The sequence below is a fragment of the Helicoverpa armigera genome, chromosome 4, assembly GCF_030705265.1.
Source record: "Helicoverpa armigera isolate CAAS_96S chromosome 4, ASM3070526v1, whole genome shotgun sequence".
Classification (NCBI taxonomy): domain Eukaryota; kingdom Metazoa; phylum Arthropoda; class Insecta; order Lepidoptera; family Noctuidae; genus Helicoverpa; species Helicoverpa armigera.
In genome coordinates this window covers 6,468,544-6,488,366 of record NC_087123.1, presented here as the reverse complement: position 1 = coordinate 6,488,366, position 19,823 = coordinate 6,468,544, and the positions used below count along the sequence as shown (strand labels likewise).

At 43.1% G+C, this 19,823-nt stretch overlaps 3 protein-coding genes across 3 annotated transcripts; all 3 read left to right on the top strand.

Annotated features, from left to right (window-relative positions):
- The first annotated feature begins 455 nt into the window (after positions 1–455).
- LOC110384192 (larval cuticle protein 1-like) lies at positions 456–8,638 on the top strand. Its single transcript, XM_021345341.3, has 3 exons — positions 456–615; positions 852–970; positions 8,168–8,638. The coding sequence occupies exons 1-3, from the start codon at positions 544–546 to the stop codon at positions 8,376–8,378; spliced, it is 402 nt and encodes a 133-aa protein (XP_021201016.2). The 5' UTR covers positions 456–543; the 3' UTR covers positions 8,379–8,638.
- Positions 8,639–11,438: 2,800 nt separating this feature from the next.
- Positions 11,439–12,527, top strand: LOC110384083 (larval cuticle protein 1-like). The gene is made up of 3 exons (XM_021345177.3): positions 11,439–11,594; positions 11,726–11,844; positions 12,084–12,527. The coding sequence occupies exons 1-3, from the start codon at positions 11,586–11,588 to the stop codon at positions 12,295–12,297; spliced, it is 342 nt and encodes a 113-aa protein (XP_021200852.2). The 5' UTR covers positions 11,439–11,585; the 3' UTR covers positions 12,298–12,527.
- A 2,276-nt stretch (positions 12,528–14,803) lies between these two features.
- Positions 14,804–16,310, top strand: LOC110384084 (larval cuticle protein 1-like). The gene is made up of 3 exons (XM_021345176.3): positions 14,804–14,960; positions 15,288–15,403; positions 15,896–16,310. Exons 1-3 carry the CDS (start codon positions 14,952–14,954, stop codon positions 16,113–16,115), a joined length of 345 nt encoding a protein of 114 aa, XP_021200851.3. The 5' UTR covers positions 14,804–14,951; the 3' UTR covers positions 16,116–16,310.
- Positions 16,311–19,823: the final 3,513 nt, after the last annotated feature.

Below are 19,823 nucleotides of genomic sequence, written 5' to 3'. Positions count from 1 at the left end.
CTACCTAGTGTAAAGTTATACTTTTATACGTGATGACGAATTGTCTTACTTTTGAGAGCTTATTCAATCGAGGGCTTCAGGGAAAAATCGATCTCTTTTTCGCGTAAAGAAACTACAGAAGAACACAATAAGTAATGCTCACGTCTCAACACTTTAAATAGTTATTTTGGACTTTTTGGGGCAAATGAGCATTTGGAAACCTTTAGCTGCTCGTGAGATTGGATCCCCTTTTTTGCGCTTTGAACCGTACCTTCCTACGTTACACTGCGTAATAAAATGACCACACGAGACACTTGAATACAAAAAGTCGCAGACATGCAAACTACTTAGAAGAAATCCTTGTCATATTTATCAGGCGTGAACGCACATGAGTGCGTACAAGCTAATATTATTTGGGCAAACAGAATCGCAGAGCAGTGTGTGTGTAGGTACCTACACATGCAGATGCGCTTATGCACATCGATGACCGAATCCGGAATATCGACACAGTTTGTTTGCTGTCCTTTGGCATTACGTTAGACGTAGAGAAATGTATAAAAGAATATGCAGTATTTCTGGGGAACATCAGTTGCACGCCAGACAGCGAACAATACTAAACTTACTAAAATGAAGTCGGTACGTAAAAACAGTCAATAAAGTTCAAGTGATTTTCAAGTTTTGTTACAATTTTTAACCTCATGTCTCTTAGTACTTAGAATCAGTTTTAGATTGTTTGTTTTTCTCTTTGGGTGGTGATAATTTATTTAGTCAACATTTTCACCTCATGACAGTTTAACCTACTTTTTCAGTCAAATTGTTTTCATTTCAGTGGTGTTTATAGTTAAGTCCTACCTTACTACGATATATTTCAGATCATCCTTGTCGCTCTTGCCCTCGTGGCCCTCGCTGTGGCGGCACCGCCTGCTGAAGAGCCCGTTCAGATCCTCCGGTCGGAGTTCAACCAGGAGCCCGAGGGCAGCTATCAATTCGGGTAATAGTCTCATTCTTAATGTTCCTATCTAGTGATTGAACCATAAACCAATCATACTTTAAAAATTAATAGACTGCATTTTGCAATAATATCTTTCAACTTTACACCCATTCTACTTGGGCTTTTTATAGATTTACTAGCTTTCCGCCCGCGGCTTCGCCCGCGTGGAATTCGGTTATATTGCGGTATAAATCACAACTATAAGAAAACCTCTCATTCCCACGGAAAAATCTAAGAAGCGCGATGTAACGCTGGATACGATTAGTTGTTAAACCAAAACTGAATGGTACACTATTATACGTTTTCCCTTGTGGAGCAAAAACATGCAGATTTTGGGCACTGGAAACCCGGGAACACGCTACATAAAGCTGACCATGCGAAAAAAAATGTTTTTCTAAGTGTACTCCAGCAACCCTTAGAGTTTGGCCTTGTGCTATATTGTAGTGTAAAATCATCAAATGACCCCTCCCGCTGTGGGTTAGCAGCGGTAAGGGAGTGTCAGACTCTTACTGACTAAAATCGTCGTGTTCCGTCCTAGGCCTTTTATATACCAGGGCCGCGGTATCTCTTTCGAACAACCCGCAGCCCTGGCTGGCCCTGGCCCCACTGGGCCCCACTTTTTTTTTGGTATGGCATCTCGCAGTTCAGCCTAGGAGGCCGTGTACTGCTTAACCGGACTTTTCCCTGTGGATGCCTAGAATTTAAGGCCTCCAGCCAGGGGCGTAAAACAACTTATAAACTAAGCGACTGCGCTAAGGGTACCCCCTGTGGGGTCGGACCTCGGCTTAGGGCGTCGCTGGGGAGGCAGCAAAGGGACAGGCTGGATCATATGATCATTATTATTAAATGGGGAATTTAAAGCTACTGGCTCAGCTCGCGGGCTGGCTCGATGAGCAAGGGTCGGGAGGACAGAGAACGGGACGTCGCGGCGGACCTCGGCGGCGAGGTTTGTACGAACGCGGTTTGTGTTTGTGTAGGGTGCTAGTGAGTTTACTACTCTCTTGGAGGACAGTTATCTCATCGTCAGGTTCTAGAAGGGCATGCCTAGGGCGGCGAATCCTACTGATGCGGGAGGGAGTGTAATTACTGGCTGACACGATAAGTGAGTTATCGTGTTTCTCAGCGCGTTCGAAGTACCGTATGGCGGCACGCTTCATATACTGGCGGATGGTAGGGATTTTAAGTCGACATGAAGAATCTCATTTCGAACATAATAGGGAGCTCCTGTGATTTTCCGTAAGGCACGGTTTTGAAGGGCTTGCATTCTGTGAAGGCAGCGATGGCTTGCCTGTGCGAACACAGGGCAAGCATACATCATGACGGGGCGTATGCACGATCCGTAGAGGCGTAACTTGGATTTAAGAGATAATTTGCTCTTTGAATTGAGCAAGAAGTGCAATCTGCCGTACACAAAGGCTGCTCTAGAGCGCACCTTACGTATGTGCTCGGCGAATGAGAGGCGCTGGTCTAAGATTACACCTAGATATTTGGCATGCTCCTTCCAAGGAATCGGCCTACCAAACATGGTGACTGACGGGGCGCGGGAGGAAGCCTACGGCGGGGCTCGAAAAGAGTATGGCCTGGCTTTTGTCGGGGTGGAGTTCGATTCTCCATAGCCTAGTCCAGACACCTAGGGTGTTGCAATAGGCTTGGAGATGTCTCACTATGGCGGCTGGGCTGCGGCCTGAGCAGTAGATTGCCGTGTCGTCGGCGAATAGGGCTAATTGAACATGCTTGTTCTTAGGAATATCGCTAGTGTATAGCGTGAAGAGGATGGGGGAGAGTACCGAGCCTTGTGGGACGCCAGCTTTTATAGGGTGGGCCGAAGAAAGAGTGCCGTCTATGCGATAGCGAAAGGTGCGATTCGACAAAAAGTCTCGTAAGATGACGACGAGACGGTCAGGGACACCGAGTTGGTAAAGCTTGTAAATCAAGCCTTTGTGCCAAACTTTGTCGAATGCCTTTGCTATGTCGAAGAGAATCGTACCGGTGAGTTGGCCACGTTGGAATCCGTGGCTCACACCTTCCACGATGCGGTGGACTTGTTGGACACAAGAGTGATGGGTTCGAAAACCAAACTGTTCTAATGGAATAAGACTCTTTGCTTCGACGTAATCTTTGAGGCGCTTATAGATAAGTATCTCGTAGATCTTGCCGAACACATTGAGTAAACTGATAGGGCGATAGCTGGACGGGTCTGATTTTGGTTTACCGGGTTTGGGAATACCGATTACGGTTGCCTCTTTCCATGCCTGTGGGAACAGGTTATGGGTCATGGCGCAATTGAAGATCGCGGTCATGAGCATTACGAGGGAAGCGGGTAGGATTTTGAAAACTTTATTGGTTATTCTATCTGGGCCCGGAGCTTTACGGGGTTTGAGACGTTTGATGATCTCTGCCACTTCGTCTGGAGTGACGGGAGGCAAGGGATCGTCGGGGTCTTCTTGCGGTGGTAGGGAGGATCTGCGCTCGACTTCGGCTTCGACCTTTAGTAGGTGAGCCGGGTCGACCGGTTGGGTACTAGGCGAGCATTGAGCCTCGAGGCTGTCGGCCAGACATTCCGCTTTTTCATCGTCCTCGAAGGCGAGGGAATTGTCGGGGCGTTTGATCGGCGGGGTGGAAGCTACTTCATCGGATTTGAGTTTCCTTTGAAGCTGCCAGAAGGCTTGATGAGTCGGCTCGAGTTCGCTCAGCGTCTTGTCCCAGCGCGCTTCACGCATCTCAGCAAGGCGTTCCTTTACAGCACGCTGTAAGTTACGCATGTGAGACTTGTTAGCGTCGCAGGGAAAAGTACTGTAGGCACGGACAGCCGCGTTCTTCTCGGTCACCAGAGCACGCACGTCATCCGGGAGCTTGAAGCGATGAAAGCTCGTCGCTTCAACTCTACGTGAACACTTGTCCACGGTGGATTGTACGTGCTCGGTGAACGAGCCGATCGCGCCCGTCATGTCAGCGACTGAGTTGATTTCATCGGGAATTGATTCTAACTGGGCGGAGGAGGATTTTAAGCTTTCGCTTAGCATTCTCCAGTCCGTGACAATCTGGGTGGGAGGAGGGCGATCCGGGTCGAGTGGGCCTGAGCGCGAGGCTAGTTCCACAAGAACCGGTCTGTGGTCGGAGGTGAGCTCGTGTAGTACCTCGATCGAATGTAAACGTAAGTTTACGTTCTTGAGGAGCACTACATCGAGAACGTCGGGAAGGTGGTCGACTATATTAGGAAAGTGAGTGGGATGCATCGGAGCGATGACATCGAAGTTGAGGGATTCACACTGATTGAATAGCAACCTTCCTCTTGGAGAAGTAGTGTTGCTATTCCAGGCGGGATGTTTGGCGTTTAGATCGCCTGCTATTATTACAGAGTCGCTCAGGCCTAGTAAGGCTCTGAGATCGTTCGTGAAAAGGATCGGGTCGTAGGACTGAAAGGATGAGGACGTGGGAGGGCAGTAGGCCGATACGAGAGTGATCGACTGGTGCTGGGACATGGCTAGTCGACAGATCGAGGCTTCAATGCAGCTTAAGTCGGGGGGAGTGATCTCTACACAATGTAGCGATCTTTTATAATAGATAAGCGTGCCGCCTTTGTGGCGTGTGATCCTGTCATTTCTAATTAACTTATAGTTAGCTATATTAGGGCCGCGTACACGCGGCTTTAGGAAGGTCTCTTGTACGAGAAGAATGTCTATCTTATGGGATTGTAGGAAGGCGGAAATCTCGTCGCGTTGGCCGAGAATACCGTTGGCATTATAATAGCCAAGCCTAAGGGAATGGGGTTTAATTTTGGATGTATTATCCATTTCTATTTCCTAAAGTGAGGCAGGTTTTGAACTGCCTGGGCGACGTCTGAATACTCCTGCATTACGGAGTAGAGTTTGATAAGGTCGCCATTGCTGGCGACTATCTCCCTCGAAAGTTGTTGAGCTCTGTCGCTCGTGAATACACTGAACGTGCTCAGTATAACGTTCATAGAACTGAGCGCTGATACTGGGCTAGAAGAGGGCGCGATCGCTTGCGCTTGCGCGGGCTTGGCGGCTATAGGAGCCGCGGAGGGCGCGGAGGGCGCGGAGGGAAGGACGGGAGGGACGCGAGGTAAGCTCGCGGGCGCCGCGGTGGTTTTATTCACCGGGGCGGGAGTTGGCTGGGGCTGAGTTGGCCTCGGGGTTGGAAAGGCTCTCTGATGGTTGAGAGGGTTCCATGGGGAGGGCCGTTGTGGGCTGAGACGCTCGGGAAGTTGAGCGGTAGGTAGCCTCGCTGATGGGCTTTCCCTTAGCTGGCGGGCGTTTGCACGCTTGGCCAGCTTGGGAGACGTTTTTGGGGCCTTTGGGCAGCCGCGGTAGTTGGCGGGATGACCTGAGGCGCCGCAGAGTACACAACTCGGAGGCTCGGTGCACAGAGTGCGGTCCTTGGGTCGCGGGCAGTCGGAGGTGCCGTGTTGGCCTAGGCATTTCACGCACCTAGGCTGGGCGAAACAGTTGCGCTGTGAGTGACCCCACAGTTGGCAACGGTGGCATTGGGATACAATGCCAGATCTATTTGGCTTCTCGATTGAGATGCCGGTTAAATTACACACCGATTTGATGTTAAAAATCGGGTGGATTTTTGAAGGACACGGCTCGCATACTACGAGCACCATGTCGAAGGCGTGGCCGCTGCGGGCGCGGTGCATCCTATGGACTTGCGTCGCAGGGATGTTTTGTGACTTAAGGTCACTTAAAATGTCATCCGAAGGGATTTCCTTCGGAATACGGGTAATGACGACCCGGAGAGGTTTTTCCTCAGGGAGGGAGTATGTGTGGAACGAAATGTTCCTCGCTCTTAGCGCTTTAGTTATCTCCCTATAGTCGTCTGACGTAGGGAGGACGATTTTTATACCGTTGCCGGTATTGGAGGCCGATCTGTAGTTGATCTTACGATCAACACACAGCTTGGACACTTCGGTCCATTTTGCCTTGTCCTGTAAGTATACAGGCGGCGGAGGTTTGTTTTTTGGGGCGCTTTTGGGCTTAGCGGCACCTTGGGAGGAAGCGACCTGCGAGGTCGAGGGTGACGGGGCGGGGGATGCTGTAGACATAGCGGGCGGGCTAGGGAGAGGAGATGCGGCAAGGGCGATGGTCTTGCGCGCCTTGTCGTTGTTTTGTTCTTTTCCTCTTACCTCCCTGTACGACGGTGAAGTCTTCGTCGGAGGAAGAGGAGTCAGAGGGCTCGGAGGGTTGAGCATCCTCAGGGACGGGTGAGGCAGAGCGGGAGGACGAGGTGTCCATGCATTCGGCGTCGACGTTTGACGCAGGTGCACTCGCCTGAGTTATTTCCATTGTCTGTGAGACAATGGGATTAGGAACAATGGTCGAGTGCAGCTGGGCATCGACCATTGTATTGGGGATTACCGTTTCCGCTAATGCGGCGGTTTTCCCCGAAGAGACGATTATAGGCTCAACAATGGGGCGCGACACAGCTGCGCCGGCCTCCTTTGTTGAGCCGTTATCGGTGATAACACAATAGCGCGCTAGGCGCGGGTCCTTGATATCAAGGTTATTGATCAAGTCGCCATATTTGGCGACAATGTCTTGGTCCTTGAGGAGGACCTCGAAAAAGAATTTAATAACTTCGGTAGTCATTTTCCCGTGAGGGAAGAGGGCTACCGAGCTAAAAGAGGTGGGGGCCTAATTATAAAAGCCTAACAACCTATCTCCTATCTCCCCGGGTGGATGGGCCCGGGGTAACCCTCCCTGCCGGGTATAGGCAGGGAGGTGAGTACCTATTGGTGAGCCCTAAGCTTGTAAACCGTTCGCCAGTCTTATTGTGCGAACGGGCCCTAGCCAGTCTAGTGCGAAGGGTATAGAGATACCCAACCGACACCAGGTGTGGAGCTGTGAAAGCAAACCAGATGCAAGGCACGACTAGGAGATCCCCCAAGGCCGAAATCCGAGCTCCCGTCCAATTGACTGCCTTGCCCTGAAGGGGTTCGGCGGGTGTGATTGGGTCAACACCCTCTCGGCTTCGTTGGCACCGTATGGTTTCAACCGAGAACCACGAAACTGTGGCTTTTACCCAGAAGGGGTCAACTGAATTTACTTGACACAAACGTTTTAGAAACAGGATAATCGTCCGCCGCTTTGAAAAAAGCAGCTTTAGATTGATATATTTGTAGTCGGCAGAGCGACTACGGTGAGCGTTACGTCGGGCGTAACAAAGACAAAAGTCGTAAACGGGCGAGCGCAGAGCGACACGTCCGTACACGACGAGAGTCAGAAGTGGAGTCCTGGGCCCCACTGATTTCAAAACACCTTAAGACTAATTCGCGGCGAACCTTAACACCGCGATACAGAAAAGCACAACGCCATCTATCGAGCTATCGGGAAGCTCGCGATTTAACAATGAGCTACAGGTTAAAGCGCGAGATATCATTGCACTTCTTACGTATCTTAAAAAAAACAACGTCACCACGTTTTAAAAAGCTATCATTCCACTTCTTACGTATTTTAAAAACACATCGTTACCACGTTTTAAAAACACCCAGCGCCATCTATCGCATACCTCAAGAACTAAATAACTTAACTAATACTTAAACCAATTAGTAATTTGTTGAATTATAGTTATTTAGGATAAGTAGATGTAAAAAAAAACAGTTAAGACGATAAAACAAATTGTACGTCATCCCTCGGGAATTCCTCATTTTCGAGGATTCATTATCGTATCATTTAGCTTCTAAATTTATATGTTCATATTCGTTTGCAATATATTACCTTGTTTTAAACGACACACAGCGCCATCTACAATCCATCCATCAAGCAAACAATATTTTTGTTTTCCCTCGGGAATATCTATTTTTTTCGGGATAAAAAGTACCCTATTATTTAATCCGGACTTCTAACTTTATGTCTGCAAAATTTCAAAGCAATCGGTTCAGTAGTTACGGCGTGAAAGCGGAACAAACAAACAAACAAACAAACAAACAAACAAACTCACTTTCCGATTTATAATATTAGTAAGGATTTGAAGTTATCTTAAAGCCTCTTTACGTTTTACGAGACTTTGATCTTGCATTTGTCAGCGAATGCTGAATCCCAACCCTATTTGTGGACAAGAAGACTTGTTTTGCATAATCTTCAGGATTTGTTTGGACAGGATTTTCACATATGCGGAATAAAAGCTACCAATAAGTTTTTATGTAAGATGTTATAAAACGCAAATTTTCAACAGGTTCGAAACCGCGGATGGGATCTCCCGCTCCGAAACTGGTGATGTGAAGGAAGCCTTAGATGAGGAGAACAAGCCCCACAAAGTTGTCGTTGTTCGCGGCTCATACAGCTACACCGACAAGGAGGGCAACCCTGAGACCGTCAACTACTTCGCTGACGAGACCGGCTTCCACGCTGAGGGATCCTCCATCCCCAAGCCCGCCAGGAAATAAGCCACCACCGATGACGCTCCGATAGTTATGAAAATAATGAATCGTTCATTGGCTGCCCTGATTAGTGACCCTGATAACGTTTAAGAAATTAATAAACGGTTACCATAGCGCTGAAATTCGGTACAAGCTGAGAAGCTTGCTGACTGCTTGGCGTCTATCTTTGATCAAAGCCCACTGCCATATTTTTGTACGTTTTTATATTATTTGTTGTGTTTAATGACGTAATTTACAGCGGAATTAAAGTTCTGTTTAAGCCATTACATATTATTTTTATTTCATTTTTCCCTTTCTTTAGGACTGCATTTTCATATTAAATTATTAATATTTCTCAAATATATAAATACCACGCCTAGAGCCTACACATTACTTCAAGTTTATCTCTCAGAACCAGACGTGCATCATAGAAGATGCGTTTTGTTCCGGGGTCATATAAATGAACTACAAACATTGGAACTTTTTTACACACTTCACAAAGCTAAAAGAAGCAAACATAAAAGTAGTGAAAAAAAAAATAGATATTACAATATTTGACTATTTCATAAAAAAGTAAAACATTCGCTTGTTTGTTTTAAACAAAATATACTTTAAGCTTTACAACGAAGTAAAATAGAAGGTTGCAATTTTTATGGAAAATCTTTTAGTTTTAAAGTTATCAACTCTGAACCCACCAATGTCGCCGGGAAGCAGTGGATGCGGGTTGTTGATCGAGCAAAGTCTTGGTGAACCTTGGAGATGCCTTTATGTTTTGGCTGAAACGATGATGACAAACTCTGACTTCAAATACATAGGTACTATTTACTGAAATTAACTAGGATGTTAAAAATGGAGGTACCCATACACCTAAAATCTTTTGGGAACACAATGGGTACAGCTAAGGAGTGGCAAAGCTCTGTCTGTGTTTCCCAATAACTACAATCTGGGAGTCTTCTGGTCGAGAGAAAATAGCCTATTTGTATGCTAGTGTACGCCATCTTCGATCACATCGTCGATTACCATTAGGTGGTATAGTAACAGAACAAAAATGGTCATTTGCTGTTTCATAACATTACGTTATAGGTATTAAAATTTCTGGCTCTAATGTCAGCTAGGCTTATGTTATGGGTGCTAATAATACTGATAATCATATAATTATAACACCCAGACTACAGCTAACAAACATGCTCATCACACAAATGTTGACTGTACCAGGAATGAAACCAGAGCTGCGGAATTGTTCGAAAGAGTTACTGCGGCCCTAGTATATAGGTAAGGGCCTACGAAGGAACACATATATAAACTTTTAAATAAACTTTTAGTCATTAAAAGTCTGAGACTTCCTCACCGCTGCTAACCCACTGCGCGAGGGGTCATTTGATGACTTTGGCCATCGAAAAAAAGGGCAGTTTGTCATGGTGGCCACTGCCCCAACTGGATCACTGTTGAACAAAGGATCTATTATGTAAAGTTTATTAACAATCAAAAGTAAAGTGAAGCGAACATAATGTATAAGCAAAGCTCACGAGACGGTTGGCGGTCAAGGTCACACCACTGTCTGCATGGTAAGCGACGATATCTACGTGTGCGTATGCCAACAAAGGAAGACTAATCTAAGAGTCATCACACACCAGCGTCACGCGGACGCAGCGTGAAATTTAACTAGGTACCTACCGTAATTCTGTTAGGTTTGGTTTCTCTCAGTTGTGCTGCATTCGAATTCATATGCCTATGGAAGTTTGAGTTTCTCGACGTCTTAATCATTCGTTACGTACTGAATCGAGATTACGCAACTGGGAAAACAAAACACTGTTCACAAAATTGCGCTCGTTTGGATTAATCTTAAAATAATGTTAGCCTTAGGTGATCTTCACACTGCCCCGCATCACGCTGCATCTTGCGTGACAACGCACCTACGCGCGTTCCTGCGGGAGTGCAGATCTGCATCATCGTGCGGGTTTTTCGCGCACTCACGCGCGTAGGTGCGTTTTGTAAATTCACGCACGGCTGCTCTCATCGAGTTCCATTTTCAAATATACACGTCACGCCCATTCAAAATCACGCGCGGCAGTGCGGGATTTAGTGTGCCATACCTTGCGTCTCGCCCCGCACCTACGCGCGGGGGTGCGTGTTTCTCCGCATGTACGTGCGTGATCCGCATGAACGCGCGTGGATGCATTTTCAGTGTGTTGGACTATGCGTGTTTTCCATACAAACGGAGATATTTCCATACAACGGAAAAAAACGCATCCACGCACTACGCTGCATCATGCGGGGCAGTGTGATAATCGCCTTAGAAAGTACTACGCTGGGTTGCTACGAAGTCGTAGCTTGCTACGTGAGTAAGTAGTAAGAGACTTTTACAAAACTGAAAGTACATCTAATATTATATTAAATAAACGTGACGATTTGAATAGACCATCTGTAGAGGTTTTTATTTTATTAAAACAAGTTGCTAATCGGATACCTATTAAGATTCATGTCATCAACCGACCGAAAATAGAAGGATTACAAGTTTCCAACTTCTACAATTAGGTATTTAACTAAAATATAAATTGAAGTAATTGAATAGAGAAACTATGATTTACAACTACTGAATTTTAAAACAACGGTCCATTTAACCAATACACTTATGTTTTAAAAATATTTTATCTACGAAGATGTTGTATGCCAAAAGCAATGTTTACGAAGGTTTTTTATTTAAATAAAAGGCCTATCCATTGATATTTCATATCTTGTGCTCGCACTCATAGGTTTCAGGAAGCACTTCGATTCTACGTTCAGGGAACATACAGGATATTTTATTCTTGAAAATTAACCTTTATGCATTTTTTATTGGAATATAATTTATTAAGGACACTGGCTGATATAGGAGTATAAAATGATAATTACGGATCACGAACAAAAGAATAAGTGAGTAAGCAGATGACCAGGTCAACTGAAAACTAGTAAAGAAACAACATATTCAGATCTCATTTGTTACCTACTGGTGAGATGCTCTATTAAACATATACGGTCATTAATATTAATATATTCGACTATCTTCTCTCATGATCTAAAGTTATAGGCTCATTATGCATATCATTTTGGCGTCAACTTATTTGCTATCAATTAAGGAATCCGGACTAACGACATTGCGAATTTGACATAACTTTAAGAGGCGGAGAAATGTATAAAAGATCGTGTCACTTTGGGTAAATCATCAGTTGCCCAGCAGCCATCAAACATACAAACATGAAATTCGTACGTTGATTTTTATTATTATCTTGACAAAATTTTGTAATTTGTGAGAATAGCTATAGAAATTGCGAGAATTTCAAATTAGTAATGGCGTGAGTCCGTTTTTAATAAAAACATTCTCTTATGTGATGCAGATCATCGTTGTCGCCCTCGCCCTCGTGGCCGTCGCCGTGGCCGCCCCCGCTGAGGTGGAGATCGTCAAGATCGTCCGCTCCAACTTCGACCAGGAACCCGAGGGTGGATACCAGTTCGCGTAAGTGAAGTCAAGTCGTCGTTTTTCACAATCATTACAATAGGAGTAAATGCGAAAGCTTGGTCGAGCGATTTTGCAAAGGTTGAACCTTAGCTCATCGCAGGCGACTTCCAACAGATAATTTTGGCAGGCAATGGTAGCCCATGTTCAGCAATTGACGTTTTACAGCTCAGATAATGATAGATGATAATGGGTGTTGAGCTGAGTAGGATTTTAATTCGTATGTTTTTCACCAACAGTTTCGAGAGCGAGAACGGCATCAACCGCGAGGAAGCCGGACAGGTTAAGGAAGTTCTGGATGAGGAGAACAAGCCCCACAAAGTAGTGGTTGTGCGCGGTTCCTACGCCTACACCAACGTGGACGGCAAGCCCGAGACCGTCAGCTACTACGCCGACGAGTCTGGCTACCACGCTGAGGGAGACTCCATCCCCAAGGTCCCCGCCAGGAGATAAGCTAACAATGACCACTCGCCACGAACCATTGAATAACTAATTAGTTGCTAGTCAGCTGATTCGTCTAAGGACTTTGATAATGTTTAAGATGTCAAGAGCGGTAGCATATCAGCCACCTTTACTACTTTTGCTCCTTGTTATTTGAAGCTTACTGCCATATTTTTGTTACGTGTTGACTTATGATAATGTGATTCATAGTGTAAATAAATAAAGCAAAACTGAAGATCTTACGTTTCTTGTTTTTGTTCAATTAATTTTAAGGCCTCATTTTTATCTCACATATCTTTTTAGCTTAACATTTGTGCGCCTTCTGTCTTTATCCTATCAGATTACATGGGTACTAGTGGGCAAGTTTTGATATAAGAGTCGAGTGGCACTCTTCGTAACTGCTACAGGGTTGTGTTTGGACTTATCAGAGCATGCTCTGATGGCAGAATATATTCTAATAAATTGAAAGGAGATCTCTCAACAACCGGCAAAAACTAATGTTTACTAGTAATAGACGTTCAATAAGTAGGTAAGTAACAAGTGCTGTAGCTGGTATTTTAATGTTCAACTAATTTCGCACTTAAATAGAGGCCTAAAATGGGATTTGGTTCCAAAATAATAATATTCGTTCAAATGTCTATTTATATCAGTGACACATACTGTATATCTGACAAGTCGATTGGTGCAGAGGCTGAATATTCGGCTTCTGATCTGCGCGTTCATAGGGTCAAGGAAATATAATGAATGATGATCTACAGCTAGTTCTATTCTCTATTTTTTAGAAATGACATAATCAATATGTAATTTAATTATTTCTCTTAAACATATTCCGACACACATTTGTGCTAATCTCAATTGGGATTTAACCAGATCGTACCAGGGCTTTACCAGGATAAAATTTACATATGAAAGATCATTGTTTCTCGAGCCTTTTCCCAACTTTGTTGGGGTCGGCTTCGGTATTTACGTAAGAAATATATGATAACTTACAAGTATAACATCATTAGCTTCCGCCCGCGGTTGCACTCGCATCTCTGGTGGATTACTTCTCACACCCGGACAAAAAGTAGTATGTTAAATCCAGGGTGTCAGATTCCTTGAAGCAAAATTAGGCCAGCACGTAAAGAGGTAACAAACATACACACATTCTCACAAGCTTAGTGTATTTATAGTGCAATAAATAATCTATACTAATATTATAAAGAGGAAAACTTTGTTTGTTTGTTTGGTTGTAATGGATAAACTCAAAAACAACTGGACCGATTTTAAATATTGACGTTTTACAGCTCAGATAATGATAGATGATAATGGGTGTTGATGTTCACCATTCGAAAGCTACATTATCCACGAGTAACATAAGCTATATTTTATCCCGGTGCGGGCAGTAGCTCCCACGGGACGCGGGTGAAACCGCGGGAAAACGGCTAGTATTCAATAAAAAAAATTACGTTAGAGCTCCACAAACTACATGAACACATTACTTTTTGTATATGCTGCTTCAGCTATTAGTTTTAAATGTGTATGAGAATTCCTCATACATATTTAAGAATATTTTGCAAATAGAGAATCGACTAGTCACTCCTGTTTTATTCTAAGATTTTTATATAGTCACCATATGGGACATACGATGTATAAATAATGCCTATGATAAAAATAGAGTACAATGAAGATAGACGGAGAAGGATTCGCAGACTGAAGAACAAATAGTATAAGAATATATGAACGACATCTGACAGAGAATAATGTATGCAAAACTAATAAAATGGGAACAAGGCAGAAAGTTTAGATGGTAAGTCTGCCACTGTAGTAAAGGCAGAATAGATAAATATAGAATAGGCAGAATATAAATACCGAACGACATTTTTTATGAAGAAATTAAAAAAACATTACGATTTCATTTTGCACAAATCAGCAATCAAAAATAGAACTCAAATTGATACTCCTAAGTTTATCGATAATAACAGCAAATGATGTTTGTCTCTAGTTACTTTATCTTTCTGTTAGAGAAATATTATTTGTACCCATTTTACATGCCCATGCCATGCCGTATAATACCTTATGATAGAAGCTATGTACTTAGAGTTGAGGTGATTAATTCAGCGACAACTAGCTGACAGCAGCTAGCTTGGGCTTATTAAGAAAATTTTAACCAAGATTAAGGACGATTGGGTTTTGGTTTTTCATACACGAGCGCTAGTTAAATATAATTGTTACTACGCAAAAAGTGTACTGAAAATATACTATAGTTGTGCATATTAATTAACTTGAGCAGACTCGCCACTTTCATTGAAAAGAAGTCAGAACAATTAATTGATTTAAGTGAAAAATCTCCAAAATTATTTTACTTTATGCTATTTTCATTGATTTAAATAAAAGTATGCATAAGATTAACTTCTATTTCAATTTTTAAACATCATTTTCTATTATAATTTAAGTTTTCTCGATATTTCAGGTTTTGCTAAACACGCGTGTCTAATAATAATAGGCATGGAGTTCGTATTCTGGTTCATATATTCTAGGAATACATTATGTAATGACAGAATTTAAATTAGAGGCATAATTTAATTTTTTATGAATAAAATTCAGATTGAGAAAATGTATAAAAGGTAACATTTGGATAGAATTGGCATCAGTTGCCCACCAGGTACCTAAGCACAAAAATCAAAATGAAATCGGTGAGTTAAATTATATTTTTTAATACTAAAATCAAAATGTGAAAGTGAATTATTTTATAAAGTACTTGTAATATTTTCTGCCAGTTCTATTTATTTTGGATTGAGGTTTTGATGGTGCAATTATCTTCCTGCCTTCTTTAACTTTATTGGATAAGTCTTTCTAGACTTTCCCTGAAACAGCCTTAGCTGCACTATGGGTGACAGTGGGTATAATTGGCGAAATATAGTGTCTTAAGTACACATTGTGTTAAGGCTCAGGACAAATAGGTTTGTAAGGTATTTTTTGTAGAATGTTGGATCATTAAATAAGTTGTGTAATTGTTTCAGATCATCCTTGTCGCCCTCGCTCTGGCCGCTGTCGCCGTGGCAGCTCCCACTGAGAAGCAGGCTGAGATCGTCTCGGCAGTCGCTGAACTGCATCCTGATGGTAGCTTCCTGTACAAGTAAGACTCCTTTTATTCTTTTTTTTGTTACATCTTCGTTGTTGCCCCCCTACCCTTAATTACTTATTTGTTTTCAACTGTTTGGAATACAACATACAATATTTTTTAAAGCGATCTTAAATATAGAAAAATAATATACTACATCTTCCACTTACCATCGCTCCGATACTAAATGCTGCCAGCTCTTTGATAAAAAGTAGCCCATATCTTTTCTCAGGCTCTAGACTCTAGACTATCTATGTACTAACACTTAAATCGGTTCAGTATTGGATGAAAGAGGTTTACACAAAGTTATTTTGTTTATGATAATTGATTTGAGGCTAACAAATACTGGATTTCATAATTTTGGATTAACGGTTACAATTTTATTTTAAACAGATATGATAATTTTCTCTAAAAGCGTAAATACATATGTAGATAAATAGACAGCCTTCGAGCTATTGGTAATTCCTTGTCAATATCTATCATTAACGTATCAACTTATATTAACAGATTCGCATCCGACGACGGTATCACCAGGGAAGAGACTGGTGATGTGAGGGAAGTGGTTGATGAAGAAAACAAGGTGCAGAAAGTCATCGTATTCAGGGGATCTTACTCTTACCCTGGTGAAGACGGCAAGCCCATCATCATCCAGTACGTCGCCGATGAGAGCGGCTTCCACCCCGAGGGAGACTCCATCCCCAAGAACCCAGCTCCTGCCAGGAGATAAGCTACCAACGACCGAACACTCGCTTCTAAACGAACAATATGGAATCTGAACAATGACTGATAAGCTTAACAGACACTGCCGTGGATGATAGCTGAAAAGGTTAAATTTTATATTTTTAAATATTTTTTTATTTTTGCAAGAAATATTTAAAAATGTAATTAGCAAGTTAAATCAATAAATGAATTTAAATTATAACTGATTTCTTTTCTTTTATATTGTTAACTAGTAAGTATATAGCTTGCTTACTATTTGAAATCTAAGATTATCCTGCCAGCATCAAAAGTGCTTAATTTTCTTGAGAAGAGCGTATTGCAAATCATAATTGTCATACTATTAATAGAAAGTTAATATTTAAAAATGTGTATTCTGCAATATGACCTTTTTATTACATGCAAATTAAGAATCGTGTAGGCGTAATTACTCCTTTGATTTCAAGAACTGTGATTCTAGGGATGTCAAGAGTACCTATATTAATTGTGCATAAACGGGCCACATAGTTAAGCAGTTACGTTAGCAAAAGGTCCTATATGATAGACGGCCAACGCAATAGCACTTGCACAAGTAAATCACACTCGGTTCAATAGTTTAGTGATGAAAGAATGATTTGAAGAACTGTACAAATTAAACACGTCGCTGATTTAAAACAACACTTGGTCTGCCAATGTGATGTCTAGCAATATTAGGCAGGGGTCAAGCATAAGCGGTTTTCGCGCCATAATATGACCTTGACGTGGACTTTATGCGGCGTTGATAATATATTTGAGTTACAATGACCTTATACATAAGCTAGCAATATGACACCATTTATAATAATAATATAATAATAATAATAAATCATTTATTTCGGATTCATCCTAAAATTACATCCATATTTGTTAGTAAAATTACAAGCTTATAAACTAGTGTTAGTAACTACTAATACCTAAAACATTTAAATCACAATAAATAATGAACTGGCAGGTTCGGTTGGACAGCTAGACGATTGCATGCAACCGTATCCAGCGTGCCAGTATCGGAGAGTCCCACCGATCCACCAGCGCGCGCAGAATGCTGTTGGGACTGTCGCGCGTGCGGCGCATGATAGAAGCGCACCGCTTGCGCATAATGGCAGCAAAGCCGTCTGTGCCAGCCGCCGCAAACATCGCGGAGGCGCTGCAGTGGCGCGGCAGCCCCATCAGCACCCGGAACGCGTTATTGTATTGAACGCGCAGATCGCTGTACGTCCGCTGCGTATAGTTAACCCACAGGGTACAGGTGTAAAAGGACTGACAGTATGCTTTAAAAAGCGCAACTTTGACAGTCCCTGTGCACCGTGAAAACCTGCGGGCCAACATGTTACAACGGACGGACAGCGCTCTGCGCTCCTTTCAATATCCTCACTGTCCTTAAGATCCTCGGTGACCCAGTGGCCCAAATACTTAAATTTTTCAACTTTATTTAGAGCTGTTCCACTTAGAGTGAACTTCGGAACGAATGTGTATCGCTTGTTGTCCGGTCTGAAAATCATTATTTCACTCTTTTTTGCGTTATATTTGAGCCCATGAGCCACCGCATAGGACTCACAAATTTTAGGAGCTTTCGTAAGGCACCAATCGATGGACTCAGCAGCACCATATCGTCTGCGTAGCTGATGTTATTCACGCATACTCCATCTATATGACACCCTATGCCGGTGCTGCTGAGCTCATCGATCAGCCCATTGACGTACAGGCTGAACAACGTGGGAGAGGTCAGCCCCCCCTGCCTCACCCCGCAATCCAGCCTATATTCCTCCGAAAGAGAGCCTGCCCATCTTACACAATTCTTTTGCTTATTATACCAATACATAAATAATAGCACAAATTCCCTAGGTAAACAAGTTTCGTCCTTTAATTTATCCCATAGAATATCGTACGATACTAGATCGAATGCTTTCGATAAATCTAGGTAGCATGCATAGACTGGGGTCTTTCTACTCGTGTAGTATTGTACAGTCTGCTTGAGGCACAGGATAGCACTCTCGGTGGAAAGCCCAGGCCTGAATCCAAACTGCGCATCATTTAGCGAGACGTGTTTATCCAGGTGCTGACCAAGCAGACTGTCCAACACTTTGGCTATCACTGTGGCTAGTGAGATCGGTCTATAGTTGTTTACATCCGATGTATCACCAGTTTTATTTTTAATGACAGGTACAACTATAGTGCGCATTAGATTATCAGGCAGATGAGCGTGGCCTAAACACAGAGTAAAAAACATAGCAAGCACTCTGGGTAAGTGTACACCTGCGTGCTGCAGGTGCTCGATGCTGAGGCTGTCGTGACCCGGGGATTTACCCCTCACCATGCCTTTGATCACCGAACGCACTTCCTTCGCAGTAAAATAAACACTACGTTCACCACCTTCCTCAGCATCGGGCTCCTGCCGCGCTGGCCCCAGAGGCGAGACCACTCTGAAATGGTGGGAGAACATAGTGGCGATCTCACTAGGCTCGTGCATTCCCGCCACGCTGACGGGGAGGCCCGGCTTATGATTCATTTTATTGGTATTTTTCCAGAACTGACCGAATTTTTTATTTGAGTGAAGTTCGGCAATAATATCCATTTTTATCTGTTCTTGGTTCTTTTGACACCACTTTAATTTTGATTTAAAAGCGCGCCTTGTTGCACACATATCATCATAAAGACGTCCCGCCCCAGGCTTACCCCCATACAGCCAAGCCAGAAAACATATCCGAGCCCTCTCATGAGCGCCTCGGACATGCCTATTCCACCCAGTAATGTGTTTACCTCTACGCTTTTCAGTAACATTATAACTACTTAAAGCGGCCTCCGACATTATACAAATAATCTCGTCATACATGTTATCTAACAGGATTTTATGACTTTTGTTACAACACATATTATCTGAGCAACTTCTTAATTCTGAGGGAAAATCAATTTCACGAAGTCTAGAGTGACATACACTATTATATTTCGCTATTTGAGTCGAGTCACGTTCGCCCCAGACTATTCTATTTATACAAACAGTGGGTATACAAATCTTAGGCTTAATCAAATTAAAATTACAACGTATAGATATGGGGTAATGATCAGACCAATAAGTATTATATAACACGCAGGCTGCGGACACGGACTGCCGCGCATCACCTGTCACAAGACAGTGATCGAGCCAGCGCCGACAACCGTGCGCATCACTGACAAACGTATGACTGTCCGACGGCATAAGTTCTAGGTCTACACAGTACCACGATTGTTCTGCACAAAAAGATAAAAGTTCGGTAGCAAATGACTCACCGGGGTGCGCATTGTAGTCCCCTAACATGAACACTGACTGTACATTGTGACTGTCAATTATAGCTGTCATTTCACTAAGACACTCTGTGAATTCCACTAAGTTATCATTGGATTCGGTAGGCATATACACAGAAAAAAATTTATGACTAATTGTGGTTTTTTGTAAAATCTTCTGCTGGTTGGCACCTGTTGCTGTTACGTATGATATAGTGTCATAACCCTTCATGCAAGGATAAAACTGGGTCACCCTTGGTCTCATTTGTCACCCTATGCAATGCTGAGGAAGTGTTGGAAAGTACATGTACTTTAATTATGATAGGATAGGAGCATTAGATATACCAAAAGATATATGTTACTTCAGTCAGATACATATATGGAACAACAACTTAAAGGGCTACCTTGACGCAAATATTTTTTTTTCAAACAGGGGCTTATC

What these genes read in the sequence shown, in the direction of transcription:
- LOC110384192 (XM_021345341.3), top strand. Translation starts at nt 544, where the DNA reads ATGCAGTATTTCTGGGGAACATCAGTTGCACGCCAGACAGCGAACAAT. An exon ending in AACTTACTAAAATGAAGTCG is followed by an intron (nt 616 to 851) that starts GTACGTAAAAAC and finishes GATATATTTCAG; the next exon opens with ATCATCCTTGTCGCTCTTGC. An exon ending in GAGGGCAGCTATCAATTCGG is followed by an intron (nt 971 to 8,167) that starts GTAATAGTCTCA and finishes AATTTTCAACAG; the next exon opens with GTTCGAAACCGCGGATGGGA.
- LOC110384083 (XM_021345177.3), top strand. An exon ending in GAGGGTGGATACCAGTTCGC is followed by an intron (nt 11,845 to 12,083) that starts GTAAGTGAAGTC and finishes TTTCACCAACAG; the next exon opens with TTTCGAGAGCGAGAACGGCA.
- LOC110384084 (XM_021345176.3), top strand. An exon ending in GATGGTAGCTTCCTGTACAA is followed by an intron (nt 15,404 to 15,895) that starts GTAAGACTCCTT and finishes TTATATTAACAG; the next exon opens with ATTCGCATCCGACGACGGTA.